The sequence below is a fragment of the Phycomyces blakesleeanus genome (assembly GCF_001638985.1).
Source record: "Phycomyces blakesleeanus NRRL 1555(-) unplaced genomic scaffold PHYBLscaffold_42, whole genome shotgun sequence".
Taxonomy (NCBI): domain Eukaryota; kingdom Fungi; phylum Mucoromycota; class Mucoromycetes; order Mucorales; family Phycomycetaceae; genus Phycomyces; species Phycomyces blakesleeanus.
In genome coordinates, this window is record NW_017265171.1 from 140935 (window position 1) to 165163 (window position 24229).

The following is a 24229-nucleotide window of genomic DNA, read 5'->3' on the forward strand; positions in this document are numbered from 1 at the left end:
TAATGAGATGATTTTCTTGTTTATAAAGGTCAAGAAACAAGGGCGTCAATGGAATTATGTTGTGCAATGAAGCAATTTGAGCAAAGCACTTACTGACAAGTCGAGCCAGCGCTGTTTTAATTATCAGCGAGTGTTGAATCTTGGTGACATCAAGCTCAAAATATGAAACCGAAAAAAAAAATGCACAGTTCAAACTTGCATCTTTATATTTTAGACAATGGAAGACGACGAACTTCAGGCTATCAGAGCAAGACGCATGGCTGAATTGCAAGCTGGTGGATCATCGGCTCCACAGGTAATATACTACCAGATGATCGCATTCGGCATTTTACTCTAATCTTATTTTTTTTGACGCGTTCAGAGCGGATTTGGTGGAGGCGCTTCTATTCCTAGTGCTGCTGGTGGTGGTGCTTCAAAGGAAGATGAAGCCAAGAAGGGGTTAGTTGGATCGTTTAATAAAAAAGATAAATGGTAGACTAGACAAAGCTGATTGTAAATTTTCAACAGTCAAATGGAAGAGATGCGTCGCACCATGGTAAGCAAAAAAGAAAAAGATTCGTTCAAGGATTCAATATTAACATCTATAAAGCTTTTCCAAATTCTGGATAATAGTGCTCGTGAACGCCGTAAGTCATGATAGACACAAGCAAAGGAGATATAATATAAGCTTCGTTATGCCAATTTTATTCTGCTATATTATTTGCTATAGTGGCACGCATTCAGATGGTGAAGGCTGACAAAGCTCGTGCTGTCGAAGATCTTTTGATCCGCATGGCTCAGTCTAACCAGCTTAGAAATAAAGTTACCGAACAGCAATTGATTGACCTTCTTGGCCAAATCAACCAGCAAGAACCCAGTCCTTCCAAGACTCGCATTGTGGTAAGTCTTTCTATCCAAAAGTGTGTTTGTTTGTTTGTTTGTTTTTATATTGATTGATGGGTATACTGTAGTACAACCGCCGACGATTCGATGATGATTCGGATGAAGAATATGACCTGTAATGTTTGAAAATAATAATAATAATAATAAAGAATGACAAAGAGAATTATAGGTCTGTTTAAGTTATATAATTTTATCCATTTGGATAATTGAATAATGGCAGAAGAAGACCATGGTTTGAAATTAGTGTAGTTATACATAATAAATAAGTCTTTGAGAATATTAGAACACAGTGAAACCTTTATAAAGTATATAAGAGTCGATGTTCTCATTAGCTGTACTTCTCGTTTTTCTTTTCACACATACAACAGCGAGGATTTTTATTCAAAAATTGAAATGACAAGAGCGCACTAATAACCATTCAGGACACGAGACTTCACATTTTCTGCCACTGATTTGTTTGCTGAAACGAGGCTTGCTGACATCAAGTTGGCTAAAGACATTAATTTTTCGTTGAGGAAATGGTTTTCCAAGATATCTACAGCGTTTTCACCGTGGTATAGTTCAACGATTTGTTGCAGTATGGATTTCACTTGCCCATCTTGGCACTTGGTCAATAAAGTATTCACGAAAGTTTTTGGCAACGTTGGATGGGTGTTAGATTGGACAGTTTCCGCAATGCTGAGAAAAAGTTTCGAGGCTATTTTTGCTGCTGATTCGTGTCCTGTGTCAGGTGCTTCGTATAAGGTGAAAATGCTATATGGTTGTGACCACATGCCATTTGCAAAGATACTTGGTGCGCGACAAAAGAGGTATGTTGAAGGGTATTGGAACTTTGATCTTAATTGTCGAGGTTGGTATCGCAGATCAAACCGATCAACCTTGTTTGCATTTCGATTTCTTGCTGAGGTATACGAATAATATTTGAAAGGGAACAATAGGTACTGTGAGAGTGTTGTTTATTTAAGAAAGAAGATCATAGCTGTTTATATAGACATTTGGCTCCCTAATTTAATATCTCCGCCGGTTAATGGTTGGTTATCACTGAAGCAGTGTGAAGTGTACGAGTGCCTGGTGTCTGTTATGTTCCTGAGATGTGACCCTGACAGGTTCATTAGCAATTGCAGTATCCGTTCTGGATTGTGTAGTTTGTATTTCACTCAATTGTGGTGTGTATACCACATTGACAAGTACGGCCTCGTTGTTTTTGTTCATAATAATCGCACCGGCAAGCAATGGGGCGCAGGCAAATAGTAGTTGAGGTAAAAACGTTCAGTCGTCGTTCAATAATTGACAGGAGTTGATATCCAACTGCTTGTAGCATCGTTTGGATAGTTTTTGGGCGTAAGGCCCGTAATTTTGGATCGACATGAGATTTGCTTCGATATTCGTTGTTGAATTTGCATTTGTTGATATAAGACTGTTATCCCATACACGTTCCTTGCCAGCTGTGACATGTTTGACGCAAAAACGGTGGTCCTGACTCTTGGCGATCAAAGGCATAAGATTGTCGCAGTGGGTTAGAGCAATTTCTTCCACTTGATTGTCGCCCAGTAATGCAAATGGTTGTAATTTCAAACTATCTGCAATCCACAGGGCTTTGTTTCTCTCACAGGTATAACCGCCTGATTGTCTTAGGGCACGTAAAATTGATTCATCAATGCTTCTTTGAGGGCTGTCAACAGATTCAGAAAACAGTGATAAGTTCTGTGGCCTTCATTTCGATGGTGGCAGTGGTCGTGTCCTCAATTTCACTTTCTTCATCACCAGATGAATTAGCTGTGTTTGATACAATAATGGTTAGCAGAAAAGACTCGATATTTATATTCGTTCTTACCAGAAGAATCGCAGCATTTCCCAGCGTGTCGATAAAAATAAGTGCGAGTGCTTGAACAGGTAACCCATGTCTTCTTGCAAAAGGAGCATTCAAATCGGTTTGTAATCTCATTGCGTTCCAAACGAAGGATGGTTGGTTGTTATGAATCTGGGAGAAAAATTTCGCACATGTTAACGAACAAAACACAAAATATAAAAAAAGAACAAACCTTCGCTTTCCATGTATTTCACTGAAATAAAAGGTGTATAATAATTCTTTTCATGACGTTTTAGTGACCCGTCAACCGATATATTACACTTGTTACAAGTTGTTTTCATGCCTGATGTTGTCAGGGTAAGTATCTAAACAAAAAATAAGAAAAAAAACAGCTTGGGAAGAAACGCAAGCCAAAAAAAAGGGGTACGATCTGTATTGAGAAAAGAGTTCTTCCAAAAAAATTGAGAAAGTCCGAATTTTTTTTGAAAAGGTCCGAAAATTAAGTAAAAATACGGTAGTGTCAAATATCCCAGAAACTTGATTCACCCTGGCCTTATTTTTTTTATAGGTGTCAAGTTGTCATATTTTTATCTACTAGTTTTATTCCAAGTAAAAGGACCGATGAATATTTTGATAAAGCTGTAAGTATCCAAGCATCCAATAAATTCACTTGAATCAATATAGCTGATAAAAGAAACCCCCATGACTCATCGATTATTTTAAGATATTACATCGAAAGCCCAGTATCAATATATCGATTTAACAAGTTTATGTAAACAATAAGTATGAAAATACATTGAATACTTTATAACAATACAACTTGCAATACATCCTTTCAACTTTAAAGTATTTTCATTCCTTCTCGTCAATATGTGTAATTGAATATAGCGTTCCATTCATTATCGATCAAGATCGCCGATTGTAGCTACTCTTTGAACGATGGCTTCTAGAGGGTGAACGAGAGGGTGAACGAGAATGTCGATATCTGTCCCGGCGGTTTTGTGACAATTTGCGTGGAGATGTACTACGGCCATGATTACGAGAACGATGTTTTTCGGGAGATCTTGAACGAGAATAACGACGAGAACGGCGGTTCTCTGGGGAGCGTGAACGGGAATGGTAACGTCGACGTGGAGAGCTATACCCATGGCTGCGACTATGACTTGGGCTACGGCTACGGCTACGGCTACGGCTACTATGACGGTGACGATTATGGGAAGAGCGACTTCTACGAGTGTCATCCGATAAATCTTTTATCTTATAAGCATCATCTTCTCTTTTTGGTGATATTTTCGTTGTTTCTTTATCTGAAGGTTTGTCTTCTAATATATCATTCCAAGCATCCCATCGACCATCATCGTCGCCATCATCTTCCTCTTCCTCTTCTTCAGATATGCTTTTCTTTGAGGATATTTGCTTTGGTTTTGCTGCCTCTGATGCTTTTTTCGTTCTTCGACGTCCAAATTCATCCCATTCGTCTTCTTCCTCTCGAGAGCGATATTCGACTACACGATCACGTTCCATAAACCCTCCTCCAGCACCCTCCCGTCTAGACAGGCCATTCTCTGCCCCTGGTTTCGCTGTTGAGCATTGATTACACTCTTCACGTCGTGACCAGTTGATATTTCCACACCTTTTATGTATATATGGAGTATTAAATCAATACAAAATCAAGAATATGATGGTGGTGATTACTTACAGTGGGCATTTCCAATCATTCTCAGAGAATAGGCCCTAATCATGTCCATCAGTGTCATCATACTAGACTGCCTTTGGCTCTATGTCTGTTTCTGTCTTCTTTGCCTTGTACTTCGTAGCACCTGATTTACCGATATTGTTTTCATATCCTTCACGACGTGCCATTTTTGGAGTTATAGATAGTATATTATCTCAAATTGGCTTACTGATCACGTCAAAGAAAAAAAAACAAATTAGAGGGAACAAAGAGATGGTTAAAGGGGATGTGCAAGCCTGTTTAGGATTTTATTTATTTATTTTTCTACCACGATTTGCGTCTTTTCAAATAGAATCTGCGTCACAGAAAAAGAAGATTTATGTTCCAAAAGGAAAACGGATTTTGAGGATGAAAAAAAAAAAGTTAAATAAAACAGGCTTGTGCAAGAAAACAAGCTTGTATATATCCCAATACGATGTACATTGCTAAATAAAATTCAAGTTTCCATAGAGAATTAGATAGATAAGGAGTCATATGCCTAAATTATTCAAGGTGTCTTATAGGTAATAATGTATAATGAACAAAGCAGAATTTATTAGACATTCTTTCATCTTTTTCTTAAAAAAAAACTCATTCATTTTATCTAAGCTTTTGTCGACCTGAACCGCCCGAAAGACAAAGCATTACTGAATCTTAAAGCTATTTGGTGCGGCTTAATATCAAATAAAATGTATACTAGTCTGAATCTGACAGCAATATATATTTTTACTACGCATATTATTTTTTTGTAATAGTAAAAATGATATTCCAGTCAATAAGACCACAATTATTAACTTTAAATATACAGAAACATATCTCTGTCTACACCTTTTCTATTTCAGTGCTCTTTTGGAATAAATAAATATTATTTTCTGTGCTATATATATATATGTATATGTATATGTATATGTATATAAGATAGCTCCCCGATAATAAGAGATATTGAGAATAATAAAAAAGAAAGTATGTGCGTGTAATGGGAAATAGAAAATAAGGTAGTCGATTATTGTACAAGTTCGGTAGGATGTCTAACGTAATACTCCACACGGTCCAAGAAGGCTGCTGCCTTAATATCGTTCAAAATCTTACCAGGCTTATCACCCTGGAGCTTGAATTCAACGGTGTAGGTGTACTTTGAAGGTTGTTCCGCAAAGTTAATTCTGGATCCTCCAGTAACCAACTTAACATCGCGAGCCTTGGTGGTAGATGATTCTCCACCCAAATATCCAATCAGATCCAACATATCATTATCAGGCGACTTCTTTGTTTGTCCAAGATCAGCACGCTTGCTAGGGCTTACGTGGAGTACATAAGGCTTAGAGGGTTCCTCACTATCTGAGATGAAGTCGTATACAGTAGGGGCAAGGTGATGGATTCTAAAAGAAAAAATCATTGGTCAATTTGAATTGAGATTTTCTTTTAACTTTTATCCATTCGCATACTTACTTGAATTCTCCACCTTTGTAAGACTCTTGGAAAACAGAAGGGCTGGTCTGATGGACAACGCTTGTAGACTTAGCGGGGGTCTTTTTGCTTACATCCTGCAATGCACGGGAAGCGGCCATGGAGACAAAGTCATTGACACTCACACTTGTGTTGTGTTGGTCTATCACATATGTACTTTAGTCTTTTATTCTCCAGAGTATCTTTTATTCTCTTTATTATCCTATCCTTACCATTCAATGTACGGCGTAAGGACAACAAGTCATCTACGATTACCTGTTTGGCAATGAAGTTTGGCAACACGATCTTTTCTTCCTTAACAACCTTTGTCTCTGCGGGCTATTTCATAGGATTCAAGCACATCATAAAAATAAATAAGTAATGCCAACTAAACCAATGAATCCTAATTTAAAACCCGGATTTCTACTTTACCTTTGCGAATACAATCTGATCTCTGGGGGGAGCAGCAGAGTTGTTGAATTTTGGTGCAGGTCTAAAGGCAATCTGTCCAATATGAGCCAATACGTCGCCCTTCAAAATACGTCCACCAGGTCCAGTTGCCTTGATAGCCGATACATCCGTAATGTGATGTTTCAAGACAAGGCTCAAAACAGCAGGTGATAATGGTTTCTTCAACTGCTTAGTATCAATAGCACCATGATCAATGGATTTCGTGGGTGCTTCGGGTTGTTTGGTCTGGGTTGGTGGTGGGACAGGAGCGGCTTCCTCTGCTACAAAACAAAATCGTCTAGTACGTTAATTACTTGTCTTCAAAAAAAATCATAGCGCTTATTTTGTATCCTCAAAAAGTCAAGGATTTACAGTATAAGAACATACCCTTGGCCGGTGCATCTTCTGACTCGGGGATCTGGACGTTAGAGATATCATCGCTTTCTTCAGCCAAAAGACCGATAAGAGTGTTTACTGGAGCCTTTTGCCCTTCCTTCAACTAATGAACATGCAAATACAGATAGTTATGAAATTGAGCATAAATACACTACTTAGCCCTATAGATACTAACAATAATCTTGGCTAATACACCATCGTCCTGTGCCTCGACATCAATTTGAGCTTTGTCAGTCTCAAGTTCGATCAAAACTTCACCAGCAGTAAAGCTCTCTCCTGTAAAATGATGTTAATATATTATTAATCTCGTAATATAAGTTATATATGTATATATATTCAGGTAAGTGTCTATACAAAGACTGTTCGCTTTATTACCTTCTTTCTTCATCCACTTGTGAATAACACCTTCGGTCATGGTGGGGCTCATTGCAGGGAGGTTAAAACGTGTGATAGCTCCACGCACAGCCGAAGTGTGCATTCCTGCTATAGTAATATAGTGAGTTGGAGGCTCTTTTTTCCGAGAAATAGTAAAGAAATAAACGCGACGGTACCAAAAGACTGTGTGGCCTTGGTGCGGGCAGTAAGGCGTGTAGTGATTCGATGCATTGAGTCAAAAGAGGTTGATGGAATTGGAGGGAGGGGAGGGAAGGGAGAAAAAAAAAATAAATAGACTCGCGGGATTAACAGCGAAAAACACGGGAAGAGTAGTGATCCAAAATCTGCCCCAACCATGTGACGGTGATTGTACAGAATGAAAGGAGCTTCCTAGTGGTGACCGATAGAGACAAAGTCTATTAATTATAAATGCATTAGACTTACAGAAAGAATAATAAAGCTATTACTTCTTTTAATATTTCTAGGGTACTTTAATGCTTTTAGGTATACCAGTAACAAGACTGAGATTATTAAATTACTCTAGTTGTATAGTGCTATAAAAGCATATTGAGTGTCTATCTAGATAGCAAAATAAGAACATATCAGCTACTAAGTCATAATTTATGAGATATGTTTATATGTAGCTTACTCTATAAACTAACATCGGGTAAGGTTTATGTCAATCTATTTTCATGAGGTATTCGATCCAAGTAAATAATAATAATACCTGCTTATATATATATATAACCTGATTCATAGGCTTTAAAGTGTCACTTAAACCGATACAATGGATAATTAATTTCAATCAGTAAAATCCTTATATACGGTTAAAAATGAAATGAAACGAGCACAGACCTTCATCAAGGGTCATATAACATTTCAGTTCCCGGAAAATTAAGAAAACGATTTGCTCAACGTATTCATCTTATTTTTTTCTTTATATCACTAGATATCTTCTTTACTATGCTAAAGGACATTATTCTAATAAAAAAACATCATTTAAACCCATGTTTACGCACTCTAATCATCGTTATATCCTCTCAAAACTTTACTGCTGTTCCCCTGTTATTTTTATTGTTGTTGAAAATGTAGTCTTTTATTTCACACACTCACACAGGACTATCGCAGGTTTTACAAGCCACTCTAGGTTTTTAGCAAAAGGTATACATGTGTATGTATAATACGCAAACTTTACTCGTGTCTACTATATAATGCCAGCATCCTTATTTTATACTGAGAATGTGAAATACTAGAATAAAAAGCATGGTAGTAAATGCTAGAAGTCCTAAGCCGATAACACTTGGGTTTGGTTAATATTGAGTAAAAGGTTTCATAAAAGATTACTGATATGTTCTGTAAAGACAATGTGCTGGTTATGTATACATATGTAGATTCAACCAATGAGTTTCTCAAGTTCATGAGATACAAAATCTGAAGTATGAATAATTTTTTTGTCCTTGATTAAAATCTCAATCATGATCTCAGTCCTTCCAAAGTACATGTTTGTTGTAAAGTATACTTTCTCCCCTTGCTCAACACCGGGAAAAATAGGGGCCTCACCAGAAGACCTGACTGCCTTGCGAACACCTACATCAGTGGTATATCTTGGAGAACTTCCATCGAAATCATAAACAAACAAGTCTAAATAAACTTGTTAGATTCCAACAGTGAAAAGGTTTCTAAAAGCCGTACCCAGCCCAATGACACTAGGATAGAATATGAAGTAGGTTTTCGAAACACATTTGTTTATAGGCATGACTTCTCCCTTTCTGGCAAATATACTAAAGCAATCTTTACAGCGTGGGACACCATCATGGTCTACATATCTTTTTTCGTGTGGGTCTTTGAAAGGATCGAATATAGAATCGACACAGATCCCATATGTACGCCGTAATATTCTGTGCGTGATCTTGTTGGGGTCCACTCCAGATATGACTGCACCACGAACAACAGCTAATTCACCACGACTTGGTATATATATCGATCCAACTTTGGTTTTAAACGTGTCTTTTACACATTTTTCCAGATACCTCGATTGACCAAATCCACCGACAAGAAATATAGCATCAATGTGTGCTTGAGATTGATCTATCTGATCAGATATCAAGTCCAAAACCTGTTTTACAACTGGCTTAAACACATCCTCACGGAGCTCATCAACTGTGACTTGAATCCTCCCATCAACTATCCCGATATCCGATAGCATAATCTCTGTTGGGTTTAATGAGATTGGCAGAATAAAGAACTCATCATCTTCGTTATCGAATTGAGGCTATAATAATAATGCTCAGTTCCATTAAGTTACGCGTCTCCGTTGTGTTTGTCGAATAGGCCATACCTTTGTTGAACTAACAAAATGCTCGAGCAAGTTATCTATAACATCTTTGCTGCTGTCAGCATAATTGCCAAATCGTTTCTTCATTAGGTCTCGCATATTTTTGTCCAAGAAAGTCGACCCACATGTACTTCCTGAGCCTTTTGTAACTTCACGAAGAAATTTTGGGCCCGAAGAAGCATCGATTTCGAATACAATCAAATCTACAGTGCCACCGCCAGCATCACAGATCATAAAACGTTGCCCATGGGTAAGATTGAATTGACCCAGTTTCTTTTCGCAATATAAGGACGCTGCTTCTGGCTCGCTAGTAAGTATCAGTCGGTCTGGATGATCTCTACGGTTAATAATTCCGGCAAGGATAGCCGCCTCTCTCATGATAGCTTTGGCTTCATCATCCCATATGGCTGGAACCGTGAGACAATATCTGAATTTTGAGGCATCATATACTGCACCGAGTTTACTTTCAAAATAAGTATGTATATATAACTTGAATTCACGAAGATAGTCAGAGATTACTATTAAACATAAGAATTAGAACAAACGCTCTTTCTTTCTTTCTTTTTCAAAAAAAAAGATATTATAGGATTAACCTTCAATAACAGTCAAGCCATTTGGAAGTGTGCTATGCTTCTGACTATGATCTAAAAGTAACTTGAAATTGTCGATCAAAACAGCTGTGCAATTTGGACGCTTTGCTCTCCAAATAGCATCATTCCCCCATGCAAGGACCCTTTTGCTGTTTTGTTCATAAAGTAACACTGTAGGAACCTTGGGATAAATGTAGCCGCCTCGATTTGGCCTATAGCATGATATGTATATTTTTCTTTATTTTGATGAGAATATGACTATATACCAGTCAGTTATGTCAAATATCTCGTCAGTACTGTCTTTGGTGTATACACAAGAGCATCCCGAAAATGTGGTCCCAAAATCTAGTAATAATTAAATTTGAGTACATGCGTGTAAGTGAAGTGGGGTTTTTTTTTTTTACCTATTCCAGCTATGTACGAATAGTTATCAAAGTCTTCATCCAGAACTGTGGCTGTCATCACAAAAGAAATATTAAGAGAAGATATGAGAAGATGAACTGAATTTTTCAAGACAACTTTTTCTTAAATATATGTCAGAAATAAATATGACTAATCCACCATAGTTTTCTTTTAATAAAAAAAAATATTGTTTATCTCTCGAATTAAAACAAGTTATTAAGAAATACTAATACAGTATAGCACGGTAAGATTCTTCGGGTGTTTTGATATTTTATCATAAAAACAGGTTATTTATATTTTGAGTGTACATTAATAAATAAATGGAGCTATTATGATTTATTATAACATCTTTAGCAGTGAGTTAATTTTTAATTTATCTAAAGTTAAACATAGCCACTTTAGCTAAAGAAAAGGTCATTTTACCCAGTAGTTCAATTTATCTTTTTTTTAAAAAAAAAAATATATACTAGCTCTCTACATTATATATAAGACAAGAAAAAAGTTAAATTAATATAGTTATTTTTTATTTTTTAAAAAAATAAATAAAAAAAAAAAAAAAACAGATATACTCACACATAAAGTGCAATATTATATGTGAAATCCAATTATTTAATTTTCACTTGCCGACATTTTTTTTGCTACTTTTGCTACTTTATTTGTAGCATATAAAAAATAGACAGTTTAGTAATATTTTTTTCTAAAGTAAGATTCTAATTACGAAGTCATAAAATTTTGTTTTTTTAATTATACGACATTAGGAGAAACAAAATATTGAAACACCGCCGCAATTTTTTTTGTGGAGGGATTTTTCTAGCCTCACAAAATTGCTACGCTCCTATGTGTTTTTGAGCACTAAAAATTCTTAAAACAGCTGAGTTCCAAAAATGCCCTGCAATCTACGAAAAAGACTGGGAATTTGAAATTTAAATTAATTATTTTATTTTATTTTATTTTGTTTTTGCTTTTTTTTTACAACTTTTCAATTATTCTTTGCTTTCTTATTATTATATGATAACAAGTAATTGATCCTCTTATTTTAGTTATATTTTTTTTTAATTATTACACTACATTGTAATTAAGATATTTGTGATTGATTTTGAGCTGGTATCTCAATATTAAAAAAAATAGATACTGTGAGAGTGTATTTTATTAAAAAAAATTAAAATAATATTCAAGGTGCTCAGAACTGGATTTGGTTTAGTACCTTAATCTCAGAAAGAGTATATACTGTGAGTGTTATTTATTAAAGAGATAGAATAATATTGTTTATATCAATCGATAAAGTCTTTCTTTTTCTTACTATTCAATTTGCCTCTCTTAATATTTGTACCTCCGCTATTCCACGTCTGCCGCAAAAAATCTACCCACACACACACACAAAATCTACCCAGGTACGCAAATCTACGCAGGCACACATAAATTCCCTCGGACACACATCTTTTTTTGTGATGAATTCATAGACCTATATAAATAATAAATTAATAAATCATTAGCATACTTTTTGGAAGTAGAGCTCCCCGCCTCCCCTCAAGTTTTATGTGACTCTTCCCTATAAGAAGTTTAGTTCCTATATATTACAGTTAATGTGTAAAAATGAGTTTAGCAGTTTATTGAATGGATAGTAGGCTTTAAGTGATGTGGTTATAAAACGGTAAGAAGATTTGCAAAAAATTTAAATGCAGAGTAAGTTACGTGCTTATTTTACAATTTTTTAAAAATATAGATAGATAGATATAAATTGAACTGTTGGGATACCACATTTAACTATAATTTTAAATTTGAGATAGAAAGAAAGATAAAATGGATTGCTGGGAATGCTCTTAACTTTGCAAATCTTGGATTATATAGTAGGAAAAGTATTCTAGAAGGAAAGAAGAGAGTCAGGTAAATGGACTACAAAAGTATTGAACAGCATTAGATTTTTTGGCTGCTTGTTATATTAGAAACGAAATCTACGCGGACGGCCACTCGGCATTTTTTTTCGCTTTCTGGAACGGTAAAGAAAAAAATAACAGTTGGTAGACGAAAACAGCATCAGATTACAAGGGGCAGATTGAGAATAAACGATCAGAAAAAATCGTAAAACGCTTTACTTACAATAGCCTCAAGTATCACAAGAATGTCTCCACCAATGTGGAGACAGTCATGAAGAATTATGGCCAGTATTATCCCCCTCCCCTTTGCCGTTCGACAACAATACCAAGCCCTCAGCAACCATTGATACATATGGGAATGGAAGCTTTTGATCGAGTATGAGAGGAAAAACATCCGGACCAGTTCAATTCATTTTGAAGACCTTACAAAAAACACTCTTCTCCTGATAACATCATCATTTACATGGTAGACGAGTACTTAGCAAGTCAGGTTTGTAATAGCTATGAGGAACGAAATGTTGAGAATACAATTACCAAAGGATCAAAGCGAATAGTACACTTGGTATTACAGTGTCAAACCAACACTTTTAATATTGTATAACCAATCATATACTTAATTAAACTACCGACAGCATTGAAAATTAAAACATCCAAAACTAGTGAAACCCTGAATACATTTTTTTTTTAAAAAAAAAAATGGCTATTGCTAGTTTGTATTATTAGGCTCAGTTTTATAGCCAAAAACTGCACCTGAAATAGCTCCTCCAGCAGACCCTATTGCGGCCGCAATGGGTATTATAGGTGCAGTCAGCCCAAGTGCACCTAACGACTGCATAGCAGCGAGAAGACTTCCTGCTGGTACGGCACCACCAAAAGATGCCATCCATGCTGCGGCTGGAGTGCCGGCCAAGATTCCTCCAGGCCAGAATCCTAAAAGTAACGGTGGTGCGGCAACTGCAAGAGGAACCACAATTCCGCCAGCTATAGCACCTGCAGCTCCAATCGCGACGCTATTGGGTACATGATCCAAGACACCCTTGACAGTGTTTTGCATGCCTTCTGTATTTTTTACGTTTTCGATAACAGTCTTTGCAACACTTGACATTTGCTCATTACTAGGTAGATTACTGTAAGCGAAATTTGCTGATGACGAAATGCATTCCAGAGCATGCTTTGAATGTCCAGAGATAGTCGCAAGACTTGGTGCATTTTCAGACAAGGCCGCAATTTTTGGCTTTGAGTAATTGATTACGTTGATTGACTGTTGGTGAATCGTTGCGGCATCAGGTAACTGCTTGACAAGGTGATCGATTGATGACATTGCTTGATTGGCAACCTGATTGACCTAATCATAGATATATATATATATATATACTTTGTTAAAAACATTTCTCAATTGAGGCATCATTCCACTTGAGACGTACTTGCTCTCCTGATATTTGGATAGGTGCCATATTCTTTGAGACACTCTCTGTAACATAGCTAAGCATCTGGTTAAAAGACATTTTATATATGTCTTTTTTTTTCTGATAGGCGAGTTTCGACGACTCTCAAAGCTTGACTTTTTGATATAGTGATGCTTTAATAATTATAAAATGATTTACTGAAATCAATTAATGTTATAGACAAAGAAAGAATAAATTGTAGTCACAATTAATGGTATAAGCCTTTTAATCACATGTAATGAACTTATATGTGTAAAAACTCTCCTACTGTGTGTGTGTGTGTTTATAAGGAATTTGTGATGATTTGCGTTGCCTATAGTAGATTCTTAGATAGCAGGAATAAAAGGATTGACGTGGTATTTGAAGTATAGATCAATGGATATCAGGCAAGATTAACAGCATATATTTTGGCTCTACAAATGTTTTATTTTGTATTTATATATCTAAAGATCTGATCATTGCCTTGTATAAACACACTGTCTATCAAATATTTGTGCTGTTTAAACTTGCTTTCTGGAAACCACTAACCACACAAAGGCACCTCCTTCTACACTAAGCTCCATCGAATATAAATGTAAATTATATTTATCTTACTCATCACTCTTATACAGCCAAAACAACAACCTTGCGCTCTATTTTTCTTTTGTCATAACAAACAGATATTCACTTTTTCCATTTACCCTACCTAAAATCAAACCCCAAACAAACAAATGCACATAACCATACACACATTTTGTCAATTGAAAAAAAAGGGACAAATTAGCCTATTCCATTTTCTACCTTGTACCCGAAAGAAAGACAAAAAAAAGGGAGCCCTCCTTTTTCAAGCTCCTGTCTCTTTTGGTACAAATCTCCCCGTCCTCGCCGTCAAACATATCTACCTTTAACTCAAGAAATGTGTACAATTCGGTCAAAAGGCTTTCAAACAACCTAATCGAGCTGCCTACAAATCATCTTCATTTTCTTCATTTCTCTTTTTCTTGATAATGGATATCTAGCTCTGATGATATTTCTCATCTGTCTACTTTCTATTCGTCTCTCTCATCTGTAATTCCAAACAGTGTGTATCTCATTTTTGGACTGGGTCACAAGACCACCCTCGATGAAACCTTATAAGCCCTTTAATGATCTTGGGTCTGCTCTCCTTGAAAGTATTCTATATACGCACATACACATACATACTCAATACATTTAAACTAAATTATACATACATATATATATATATATATAAATACTGTGATTTAAGTAAGAAAGAAAAGAATTACAAAAGGTTCCCTTGCTGTCAACAAGTTATTTATTTATTTATTTTGGAAATCTAATTGAAACTATTTAAAAGAGGTTAGGTGCAAAGATTCACTGACCATATGTCCCGTTCTTCTAGACTCCCCCTCCCCCACTCCTGTTGTACACGGAAACGACATGGATTATTTCCATGCGAATTTCCCATGTGTCAAAATAATGCTCCTCATTTGCAACAAGTATACGAATACTTCCTTTGACCAACTTTCTCATCTTTCTGTGTATTCCTTATAGTTTATCACAAGAAGAAAAACAAAAATCAATTCTCTTTACAGCCACTCTTGGTTCTTTAATTTTTCAAGCTCTCAATTGTCACTACAATCATTAATTAATTAATTAATTAATTAATGTCATGTAATGTAATGTAAGGTAATGTCTTTTTGCTATTCTACATTCTTCACGTCTTATTTGTGAGAAAAGACTCACTTTGAGCAGTTTGACATTCCTTCCATTTGTGTATAAAAATATAGAAAGAAATATAAAAAAAAATATTCATAAAAACAAATCTTAAATCTGATTATATTTTTCCTCTGGTCTTTCCTCTACCCCTTCTTTTTTCATCTTACCTTGCAGAACTGCTACATTATGCAATTAAAGACGCTGCTACTGGCAACGCAGGTGCTTTTAATCAAACCGAATCGCTGATCTGTCCATATTTGGTGGGACAGTCGCTAGTCTTTGTACTATCTATACAATCCGTATCATTTATTCAGAATCCACTCCTTGATCATTCTCATCTCCTCTGGGTAACCTCCTCTTACCTCTTACAATTTTTTTGAGTTATTTGCTTTAGAATTATATATATATGTATGTATGTATATATGTATTCAAGGCCTCCCTCTAGATAACTCTCCTAACTATAAGCTAAATTATTTTATGGACTCTAAAAATACTGCAACGAAAAGGCTTTTATTTTTTTATTTATTTTTTTTAAAAAAAAAAGAGAGAATGTCGTAAGTATATCTATAGTGTACACACATTGAGGTTTCAAGGTTTGTTGATAAGAAACTCTAAAAGTGTACTAACAGTCGCAGCGCACACATGACAAAATATAAAATCAATTATGAGGGTACTCGGTCGTTAACGTTCGTAACTTTTTTTTTCGTCAACGCAATATTATTGGACAGAATTTCTTTAGAACTTTTTTTTTAAAAAAAAATAATAATTGTACGTCTAATATGTACAAATTTCGAATGGTACATAAGCTTAAATTGAGTATCCCCAATGTAAAGCTTTTTGTGTGTGCGTATCTTGAATTAACAATGAGTTAGCATATAAAATATCGACTATTTTACTCTTTTCTTTATCTGGGTGTATTTAAATGTACATAGTCAATTTAAATAAGTGCCAAGTAACGTACTACAGAACTTGCAATTTGTAAGGAGTATTGTTGTTATACCATAAAAAAACACGATTTGTCACTCTCTCTCTCTCTCTCTATGTATGTATCTACCTATCTATCTATCTATCGTTCTATTCGAATATCCTGTCAAAAGATTTGAGATAAATATGGGTCTATTTATTTGTTTCTTTTAGGAATTATTCTTGTCACAATTGAATTCTGTTATAATTCTGCGTATTTGATAATCCAAGTGTAATTCATACTATATACTAGTCCAAGAGTCATTACAAGATTTTCTTTCTTTAGGCCTTTAATGCTTTCTTTTTTATAACAAAGAAAGAAAAAAGAAGAGGAAGATATATATTTTTATACTTGGATAGTATAATTGTTTTCTATTAGAACATTTGGCATTAATCAATTAACAAGAAGAAGAATAGAAAGAGAGAGAGAGAAAGAAAGAAAGAAAGAAAACAATTTATATGGGTAATTATTGCTTGATGTCAAATTCACATGGAAAAATAAAAATAAAATCAAGGCAGATATATAATTGTTTTATAATTTTCGTTTTTTTGTTGTGTGTGTGTATGTTTGGATAACAGACACATGTCTTTTGGTTTTCCTCTGTACTCTCTTTGGATCTATGGTTATGAGAGAGTATTATACAGAAGCACAATTGTTATTATTGTATAATGCATTGGAATCTAAGCTCAAGTTTGGTTTCCAATTGGACTTTGTAGACCTGGATATTATGTACATAAATAAATATACAGCTTATGGCACTATGATACTTATCAAAGGGAGGAACTGTAGTCTATTCAAAGTTAATCTTGTTAAACGCCTTTAAAGTTTCTCTCTTTCTTTCTTTTTTTTTTGTATAATAAAATAAATTAAAATAAAGGCCATAGATTGACACCATATAACGGCAGATGTACCAGTACTTTGGTGATAATTGACAGGAGAAGATATTATATTCTGCAGTAACAAACTTTTCTTAAAGAATAAGACAGAATAGTCTATAGTTTGCTTTTTATTTTACTTGGTTATTATTATTATTTTATATATATATATAAATATTAAAGACATTTATATACTGGGAAAATGAATATTATGGTTAGAGAATTCTGGTAAAGTGAGTTAAGAATAGGAGTAAGTTGTTTCTATTTTGCTGTTGTAATGGCTGTTTAAGCATGAAAATAAGTAAAATAAAGTGAGATTAAGCCAAGAAGATTTTGAAATATTTTACAGAAAATAACAATAGAAACTTAATGTAAGGTAAGGTAATTTTAATGTTATGTAATGCAATGTAATGTAATGTAATGTATGCCGTAAACTACAGTAGATTGATTACAAACCGTGTATATGTATTTGGTGGTCTTTCAAAGTTTATAATAGCAAATTATAGATGATATTAGGTGCAATAGCAATAAGCAATACAAATTTCATGTATGTTTTTTTTTTACTTTAAAATATATATATTAAATATCTCATGTTCTAACATTGCCTTGTAAGCTACACTTACGCTCACAGCTACAAAGGTAAACTTGGTCTTTCTTTCGATTCCTTTTTTTTTGGTTATTATTTTGGGTAAAGGTATAGGAGAATGAGAGTATAAATGATACCCTTTTCTATGAATTATTGTATGATTGTGTGGTTGTGTGGGTGCATTGGGTACCTGGAATAAATTCCCAAATTCAATTAATGATTGTGTGTATTCTTTTGCACCTGTGAATTCCAGATAAGAATCTCACATCGTGCCAAAAAGAAAGAAAAAAGAATGTTTTCTTTCTTTTTTAGATATAGGAGGTACTTAAAGAAGATGGAGGAAAATAAAGAGAATGGTATACAGGCAAGAACGGTTTTTGTGTATTTGAAGTTGCATTTGCATTTGCATTTGCATTTTAGTAAAAGTATGAAATAAGAAATGATATACAGAACATTGATTGAAAATATATATTAAACAAACAAGTAGAAATGATAATTCGATCGATGTTGATTTGGCTTAGGTGTTTGTTTGTTTAATGTGTATACTAGTGGGAGAAGGGGAGTGTAATAGGAATAAGGACAAGGATAATGATAATGGTGTTGGTGATGGTGACAGCTGCAGTGTTTTTGTGACAGTTGTTGTTATTGAACTGACAGTAAATTGCTGTAGTGCTGCATTGACTTGATCGAGACCTGGATCTTGGCTGTGTCCATCGATGGCCATTGTGATGATATTGTCTTCATATCTGTTGGCTTCGTTTTTTGACTTGTTGAGCAAGAGGGTGACAGATGTTGTGAGAAAGATGCCGAGTATCAAGGCAATACAGACAAGGTAGATCCAAACCGGTAGATCGAATAGCTTGCAAGGTTTTTTGACAGAGATGTTTTTCTCTAGTGCTGAATCTGACTGTTGGTGTTGGTGTTGCTGTAGTTGCAATTCTGGTAAATGGCTCATGATAGATAATAAATAGCTAATAGAAGTAGTAGGAGTAGTAGGAGTAATAGTAGTGGTAATATGAATATTAATGGTAATCAAGGCCTTGGAATCTGTGCATAAAATAAGGAAAGCAAAACGAAATAAAATAAAGGCGAAAAGAAGGAAACAATATACATCTGTAATATACTTATACTTATACAAATCTATATATAAACAGGAACAGACTGTCATAAACTAGGTTTTCTTTTTCTTTTTATTGATCAACTGGATATTGGGCGTCTAAAAGGAACCCTTTTTTTTCTTTTTATTCTTCTTCTTCCTTTCTTCCTCTCTACTACTCTACTTCTTTACCTTTTTCTTCTTTTGGTTTAATCTTGCTAGATATTCGGTCCACAATAATGCTATCTAATTCCAAAGCCAGTTTTACACATTTGTAAGTATTGAATGATCAGAATTTATTTGAGGAATATGTGTACATTTTCCTAGAGCTTGGCAAAAGCAAAGAAAAAAAATAACAGAAAATGTAGATAGCTAAATACTAATCAACAAATAAATAACCTCCTGTGTTTCCTTGAATTCCACAAGGGAACTTTATGTTAAGACTATAAAGAGAAAATATTAATGGACACTCTATTACTACTACTACTACTACTACTACTACTACTACTACTACTATTATTATTATTATTAATAATAATAATATTAATATGCTAATTGACTGGGGTTTCAGAATGATTAGGTTTTCTTTGAAATTGAAGAGAAAGAGATAAGAAAGAAAGGGGGAGGTTAAAGGGTCGAGTTTAATATATATATATAAATATACATACATACATGCATATTATGAAAAAAAAAAAGAAAATGAATGAATGAATGAAAAACCCATCATTTTACCCCTTCCCCTCTCACTCTCGCTCTCTCGCTCTCTCTCTCTCCTTTATATATATATATAGTCTCTTTAAATGCACAGGTGCATATATATATACATAAATTACAATACATAATAAATAGCCATTTATTACTATTAGTATGAATATTTTCATTGTCTATAAAGAATCGGCATACTTTTATATTGAATATATTGATTTTTATTATAAAGAGGTAAATAGATAAGATAAGATAAAATATAGATATAGATATAGATATATATATATATATTAATAGAGAGAGAAAGAGAGAGATTGTGAGTGAGTGAGTGAGGAAAGTATGAACAAATAGATTTAAGAAAATAATAAAAATAAATAAAGAATTAATGTACACTAACTGACTAAGGCTGATTTGAGTTGATAATGATAGAAAGAATAGAATATATATATAAAAAAATATTATCTTTATAATAATTGAAATAATTATCCTTTCATTATCGTTGCAATTCTTGCTTGTTTGTTTGTTTTTTGGTTATCCATTCTACAGGTTATCCATTGTCAATCAGCCTATTTCATTATTAGTTATCAAATCATTCGCGGTCATGGAGTGGTAGGCGAGTGTATCCTGCGTCACCGAGTTCAAGACCTTCGATTTTCTCGATTTCACCGTTATCTTCACTAGATGGTGGTAGGCCCATTGACCGGCGAATGGCTTTCTGGATTGCTTTACCCCAGAGAACGGGTACAAGTGAAATAATGGACACCCCGAGTAATTTAAGGACAAGGGAGACAGAAAGGATATCCGAGGTCGAGGTCAGGTCTCCCAGAACATCACCTGCTTGTGCGCACACAAAGTTGTATGGCATCGAACCCAAAAAGGTAGACCAAAAGAATGGCAGGGCTGGAACGCCAAGAAGCGGAGATGCCATGTTGATGAACCTATTATAAAAAATATAAAAAATATACAAAGTTATAAAAATAAAGAAGATGGTTGGTTACAATTTTGTGGTCTGTACACAACATAGTACAACAAAGTACAATACGCTATAGCTACGACCACAGCACAGCACAGCACAGCACAGCAAGGCACATCTTATCTTGTTGCTATATTAACATCTAATACATACATATATATATATGTAGATATATGTATATGCATGTATTGAAAATAAAATGATATAAAAACTTACCAATAAGGTGAAAAGGGAAACAGTCTGATGAACAGCAACCACCAAAAGAGACCTGCCTTGGTCTTGTTGGTCTTCATCTGGCGTGTCATGGAGTCTGCACGCTTAGAAACCCAGCCGATGTGCATAAAAGGCTTTCCGACCAAGAGAGCAAGTGCATATGCAAGTGTAGCACCACCTGCTGTCAAGAGACTAGTCCAGACAGTAGCAATTCCGATGCCATACAGATAACTGGCCAATAGATTCAAGAGGACGGAACCCGGTACTGAAAAGGCCTGCTGCCAGAGATAGAGAACCGAAAAACATCCGGCGACCGAAAGAGAGTCCTGCCAGGATGAAGACGCAAGCTTCTCTAGCTGTGTTGCGGTTGTCTGGGCATCCTCTAGTGTTCTTGGCAGAGTGATACCCAAGACCTGGTTGGCGAGGGTTGCGGTGAATCCAAGAGAGATCAGTGCAATGGCAACAAATAGGCCCAGTCTTGGTAACAGGTCCCTCCAGGTTGGTGTTTGCGGGGTTTGGTCTGAATGGTAGATGCATTCATCATTGTCATCATTAGCCTTGTATTCAAGAGGTGGGAAATCAAGCGAGTCTTCACAAGCGTTTCTTGTTGACATTTTATTATTGTTGTTGTTATTATTCATACCAAGTGCCATATTTTTTTTTATGTATTATATACGTATGTATTTATATCAAGAAAATAAATTTTTGTATATCTGTGTGTGTATGTGTCTGTATGTGTCTATGTGTATGCGTGTGTGTGCGTGTGTGTGCGTTGTATGCTGTATGGTGTATTATGTATGCTGTATGCTGTATGCTGTATGCTGTATGCTGTATGCTGTATGCTGTATGCTGTAGTGTAATGTAGTATAGTGTAATGTAGTATAGTTTTTTTTTAAAAAAAAAAAGAAAATGATAAATAATATATATAATATATAATATGTGTGTGTTTAGAGAGAGAAAGAGAGAAAGAGAGAGAAAAAGAGAAAGAAGAGATATATAGATATAATATATGTAATATAAAAAAAAAAGAAAAATATTTTTTTTCTTTTTATTTCCTTTTTTGGATTGGGTGGTAAAACAGCAGAAAATAAAATAAAAAGGAAATAAGGAAGATTTATATATGTATAATACAAACACCCACATACAAAAAAAAAATACTATAATGATATTATTATTATTTTAATTGGATAATGAGAATGGTAAACAAACAACACAATTCTATTCAATATAATGCTTGGTATAGTATTATAAAATTGTATATATATATTCAGCTTGCTTGTTTGGCTATTTGACTTTGAGTCTAATAATCTAACTGACTGTACTGACTGTATTGACTGTCTATATATAAATTATATCTATTTTATTATTATTTAGTATTTATTATTTTGACTCTTCTTTTTCTCTCTTTTATTTAAGTCAAGAATGCCTATACTTAACATTCTTAATGACAAGGACGATGAAACTACAATTACCGAATCAAGGCCACCATGTCAAATGTACGACTAATGCTGCTGATGATCAAGATATTTTATATTTAATAATAATAATAATAATAATAATAATAATAACGTTTTTCTCTCTCTACATTAATTAATCGATTAATTAATTAAAGAAAATAAATAAATAAGCATATGGTATATAGATATAGTAATATTAATATTAATATTAGTACTTAATGGTCAATAAATATTATCATTTTCTTCTTACAATTAATAATCAATCTGCTATACATATATCTCTTGCTGTTCAATCACATATATATATATATATATTATACTATGTTTGCTTGTGTATACATAGATGCCAAAAACAATTTTCACAGTACGTGTGTCCACGCTGCAATCTAAAATACTGCTCACTTGGATGCTACAAGGATCTTGGACATGCCGATTGTACGGAATCCTTTTATCGTGACAGCGTCACTGCAGAGATCCAATCTCGAAATGACACTGAGCAGTCGAAACAAAAGATGCTCCAATTACTACAAAGATTCGAAGAAGAAAACAAGAATAGTCTTGACGGCGAGGATGAAGACGATGAAGATGAAGATGAAGATAAAGACGATCTTGCTCAGCGACTGGGTGATCTCAATATTGAGACAGCAGACGCTGGTCAGCTGTGGAACAAACTGTCGAGCCAAGAAAGAGACGATTTCGAAATGATGCTAAAACAACTCGAAAATGAAGACACCGCATGGAGCAGTCTTGAATTGAGGCCCTATGAACCCTGGTGGGAGATCAATCAATCACTCGTCCAAGAGATCGGTCAGGACAACGTCGCCCAAGAGAACACTAGTACTAAAAGTAAGCAGTCCGGTGCACCAGAAGTACCAAAGGTACCAAGCTATAGCCGTCTGATCGGTTCGGACAAAGCTCCAAATCCGGCAGTCATGTGGACAATGCTACACACAGGAATGACTTACTGTTATCTGATGCGTCACTGCATGGGGGACCTAAATGATGGAAATGTGCTGGACACCCTGGACACATTGGAACACCTGTCCAGATCTGTCTTGTTTTCGACTGATCCTCCTCCATTTAGCCGTGAGATGGATGTCGTGGTTGATTTGGTCGAACAGATCCTGTCCCTTGATTCGAGAGACAGCAAGAAGAACAAAAAAGATCCCAAGAGACGATCTCAATTGATGGTCCTGTGTCTCAGTGATGGTCTGAGATTGTTGGAAGCAAATCACATGGTCCGCGCTCTCGGTGGTCTCTGGCAATTTCTCAAGGATCTTTCGTCGATCAAAAGCATGGATAAGATCCAGAAAAGAAGGGTTGCATTAGCAGTCCGGAAGGTTTACTTTCACATTGCAGCTACTGACTACATAATCACTCGGGATTCCCAGTCTGGGCGAATCACACTGCTCAAACAGGCTCTCCTGACAGCCCAGGAGAAGATCAGATCTGACGATCGAGCATTTGAAAGAGAATATAGCGCAGCAATTGCAGCAAGGCAACACAGCACAGCCACAAAACAAGTCAAGATTATTGAACTATAAGTCTCGCTCTAATAATAAAGCCAATTCTTCTCTTATTTGAATGAATGAATAAATAAATAATTAGATAATTAGATATATACTTGATTATTTGTAATCGACAAGCCAACTGTGAATGTGAAAATGTAGTCCAGAAGGGGGTGAATAGTTTAGGCAATACAAACTAGTACCAATATTTCTGTCAAAAATATAACATAATTAAACTTTGACTTAGTGAATGCATATGGGCGTATGAGTATACGAGGGTGTTAACATCACAAAAGCACAAAGCTCATTAACAAGCACTCACTAACAAGTGGATATTTACTGGCAATATGTGAATCCCACTATTGCTCCCGTCAATATGTTTTAATTATTGTTCTGTTAGCTCATATGTACCTCTTGAGAACCTTGATACTGATCTTG

General features: G+C 35.0%; 10 protein-coding genes across 10 annotated transcripts; 2 read left to right on the forward strand and 8 right to left on the reverse strand.

The window, feature by feature from the left end:
* The first annotated feature begins 192 nt into the window (after window positions 1-192).
* Window positions 193-1064, forward strand: PHYBLDRAFT_160771 (hypothetical protein). Its single transcript, XM_018434244.1, has 6 exons — window positions 193-295; window positions 362-438; window positions 508-535; window positions 590-626; window positions 710-879; window positions 951-1064. Exons 1-6 carry the CDS (start codon window positions 218-220, stop codon window positions 999-1001), a joined length of 441 nt encoding a protein of 146 aa, XP_018283747.1. The 5' UTR covers window positions 193-217; the 3' UTR covers window positions 1002-1064.
* A 225-nt stretch (window positions 1065-1289) lies between these two features.
* Window positions 1290-2094, reverse strand: PHYBLDRAFT_153185 (hypothetical protein; the record flags this gene model as incomplete). The annotated part of the gene is made up of 2 exons (XM_018433088.1): window positions 1290-1823; window positions 1945-2094. The coding sequence occupies 2 exons, from the start codon at window positions 2092-2094 to the stop codon at window positions 1290-1292; spliced, it is 684 nt and encodes a 227-aa protein (XP_018283748.1).
* Window positions 2095-2151: 57 nt separating this feature from the next.
* PHYBLDRAFT_153186 (hypothetical protein) lies at window positions 2152-2827 on the reverse strand (the record flags this gene model as incomplete). Its single annotated transcript, XM_018433089.1, has 2 exons — window positions 2152-2586; window positions 2717-2827. 2 exons carry the CDS (start codon window positions 2825-2827, stop codon window positions 2152-2154), a joined length of 546 nt encoding a protein of 181 aa, XP_018283749.1.
* Window positions 2828-6272: 3445 nt separating this feature from the next.
* On the reverse strand, window positions 6273-7173 carry PHYBLDRAFT_119848 (PDH complex E3BP; the record flags this gene model as incomplete). The annotated part of the gene is made up of 4 exons (XM_018428713.1): window positions 6273-6580; window positions 6687-6798; window positions 6871-6971; window positions 7071-7173. 4 exons carry the CDS (start codon window positions 7171-7173, stop codon window positions 6273-6275), a joined length of 624 nt encoding a protein of 207 aa, XP_018283750.1.
* A 1290-nt stretch (window positions 7174-8463) lies between these two features.
* PHYBLDRAFT_175885 (hypothetical protein) lies at window positions 8464-10457 on the reverse strand (the record flags this gene model as incomplete). Its single annotated transcript, XM_018437598.1, has 6 exons — window positions 8464-8711; window positions 8763-9342; window positions 9409-9923; window positions 9999-10207; window positions 10262-10340; window positions 10400-10457. 6 exons carry the CDS (start codon window positions 10455-10457, stop codon window positions 8464-8466), a joined length of 1689 nt encoding a protein of 562 aa, XP_018283751.1.
* A 313-nt stretch (window positions 10458-10770) lies between these two features.
* PHYBLDRAFT_175886 (hypothetical protein) lies at window positions 10771-12623 on the reverse strand (the record flags this gene model as incomplete). The annotated part of the gene is made up of 6 exons (XM_018437599.1): window positions 10771-10799; window positions 10865-10871; window positions 11602-11624; window positions 11698-11743; window positions 11785-11859; window positions 12495-12623. The coding sequence occupies 6 exons, from the start codon at window positions 12621-12623 to the stop codon at window positions 10771-10773; spliced, it is 309 nt and encodes a 102-aa protein (XP_018283752.1).
* Window positions 12624-12977: 354 nt separating this feature from the next.
* PHYBLDRAFT_80346 (hypothetical protein) lies at window positions 12978-13894 on the reverse strand (the record flags this gene model as incomplete). The annotated part of the gene is made up of 2 exons (XM_018443575.1): window positions 13696-13894; window positions 12978-13616 (listed from the first exon to the last, which is right to left on the reverse strand). The coding sequence occupies exons 1-2, from the start codon at window positions 13774-13776 to the stop codon at window positions 12978-12980; spliced, it is 720 nt and encodes a 239-aa protein (XP_018283753.1). The 5' UTR covers window positions 13777-13894.
* Window positions 13895-18356: 4462 nt separating this feature from the next.
* PHYBLDRAFT_175888 (hypothetical protein) lies at window positions 18357-19613 on the reverse strand (the record flags this gene model as incomplete). The annotated part of the gene is made up of 4 exons (XM_018437600.1): window positions 18357-18886; window positions 19128-19181; window positions 19335-19378; window positions 19600-19613. The coding sequence occupies 4 exons, from the start codon at window positions 19611-19613 to the stop codon at window positions 18357-18359; spliced, it is 642 nt and encodes a 213-aa protein (XP_018283754.1).
* Window positions 19614-19842: 229 nt separating this feature from the next.
* PHYBLDRAFT_189513 (hypothetical protein) lies at window positions 19843-21760 on the reverse strand. Its single transcript, XM_018439672.1, has 3 exons — window positions 21470-21760; window positions 20830-21346; window positions 19843-20578 (listed from the first exon to the last, which is right to left on the reverse strand). Exons 1-3 carry the CDS (start codon window positions 21477-21479, stop codon window positions 20230-20232), a joined length of 876 nt encoding a protein of 291 aa, XP_018283755.1. The 5' UTR covers window positions 21480-21760; the 3' UTR covers window positions 19843-20229.
* Window positions 21761-22248: 488 nt separating this feature from the next.
* PHYBLDRAFT_153193 (hypothetical protein) lies at window positions 22249-23827 on the forward strand (the record flags this gene model as incomplete). The annotated part of the gene is made up of 2 exons (XM_018433090.1): window positions 22249-22322; window positions 22627-23827. 2 exons carry the CDS (start codon window positions 22249-22251, stop codon window positions 23825-23827), a joined length of 1275 nt encoding a protein of 424 aa, XP_018283756.1.
* Between the last annotated feature and the right edge of the window lie 402 nt (window positions 23828-24229).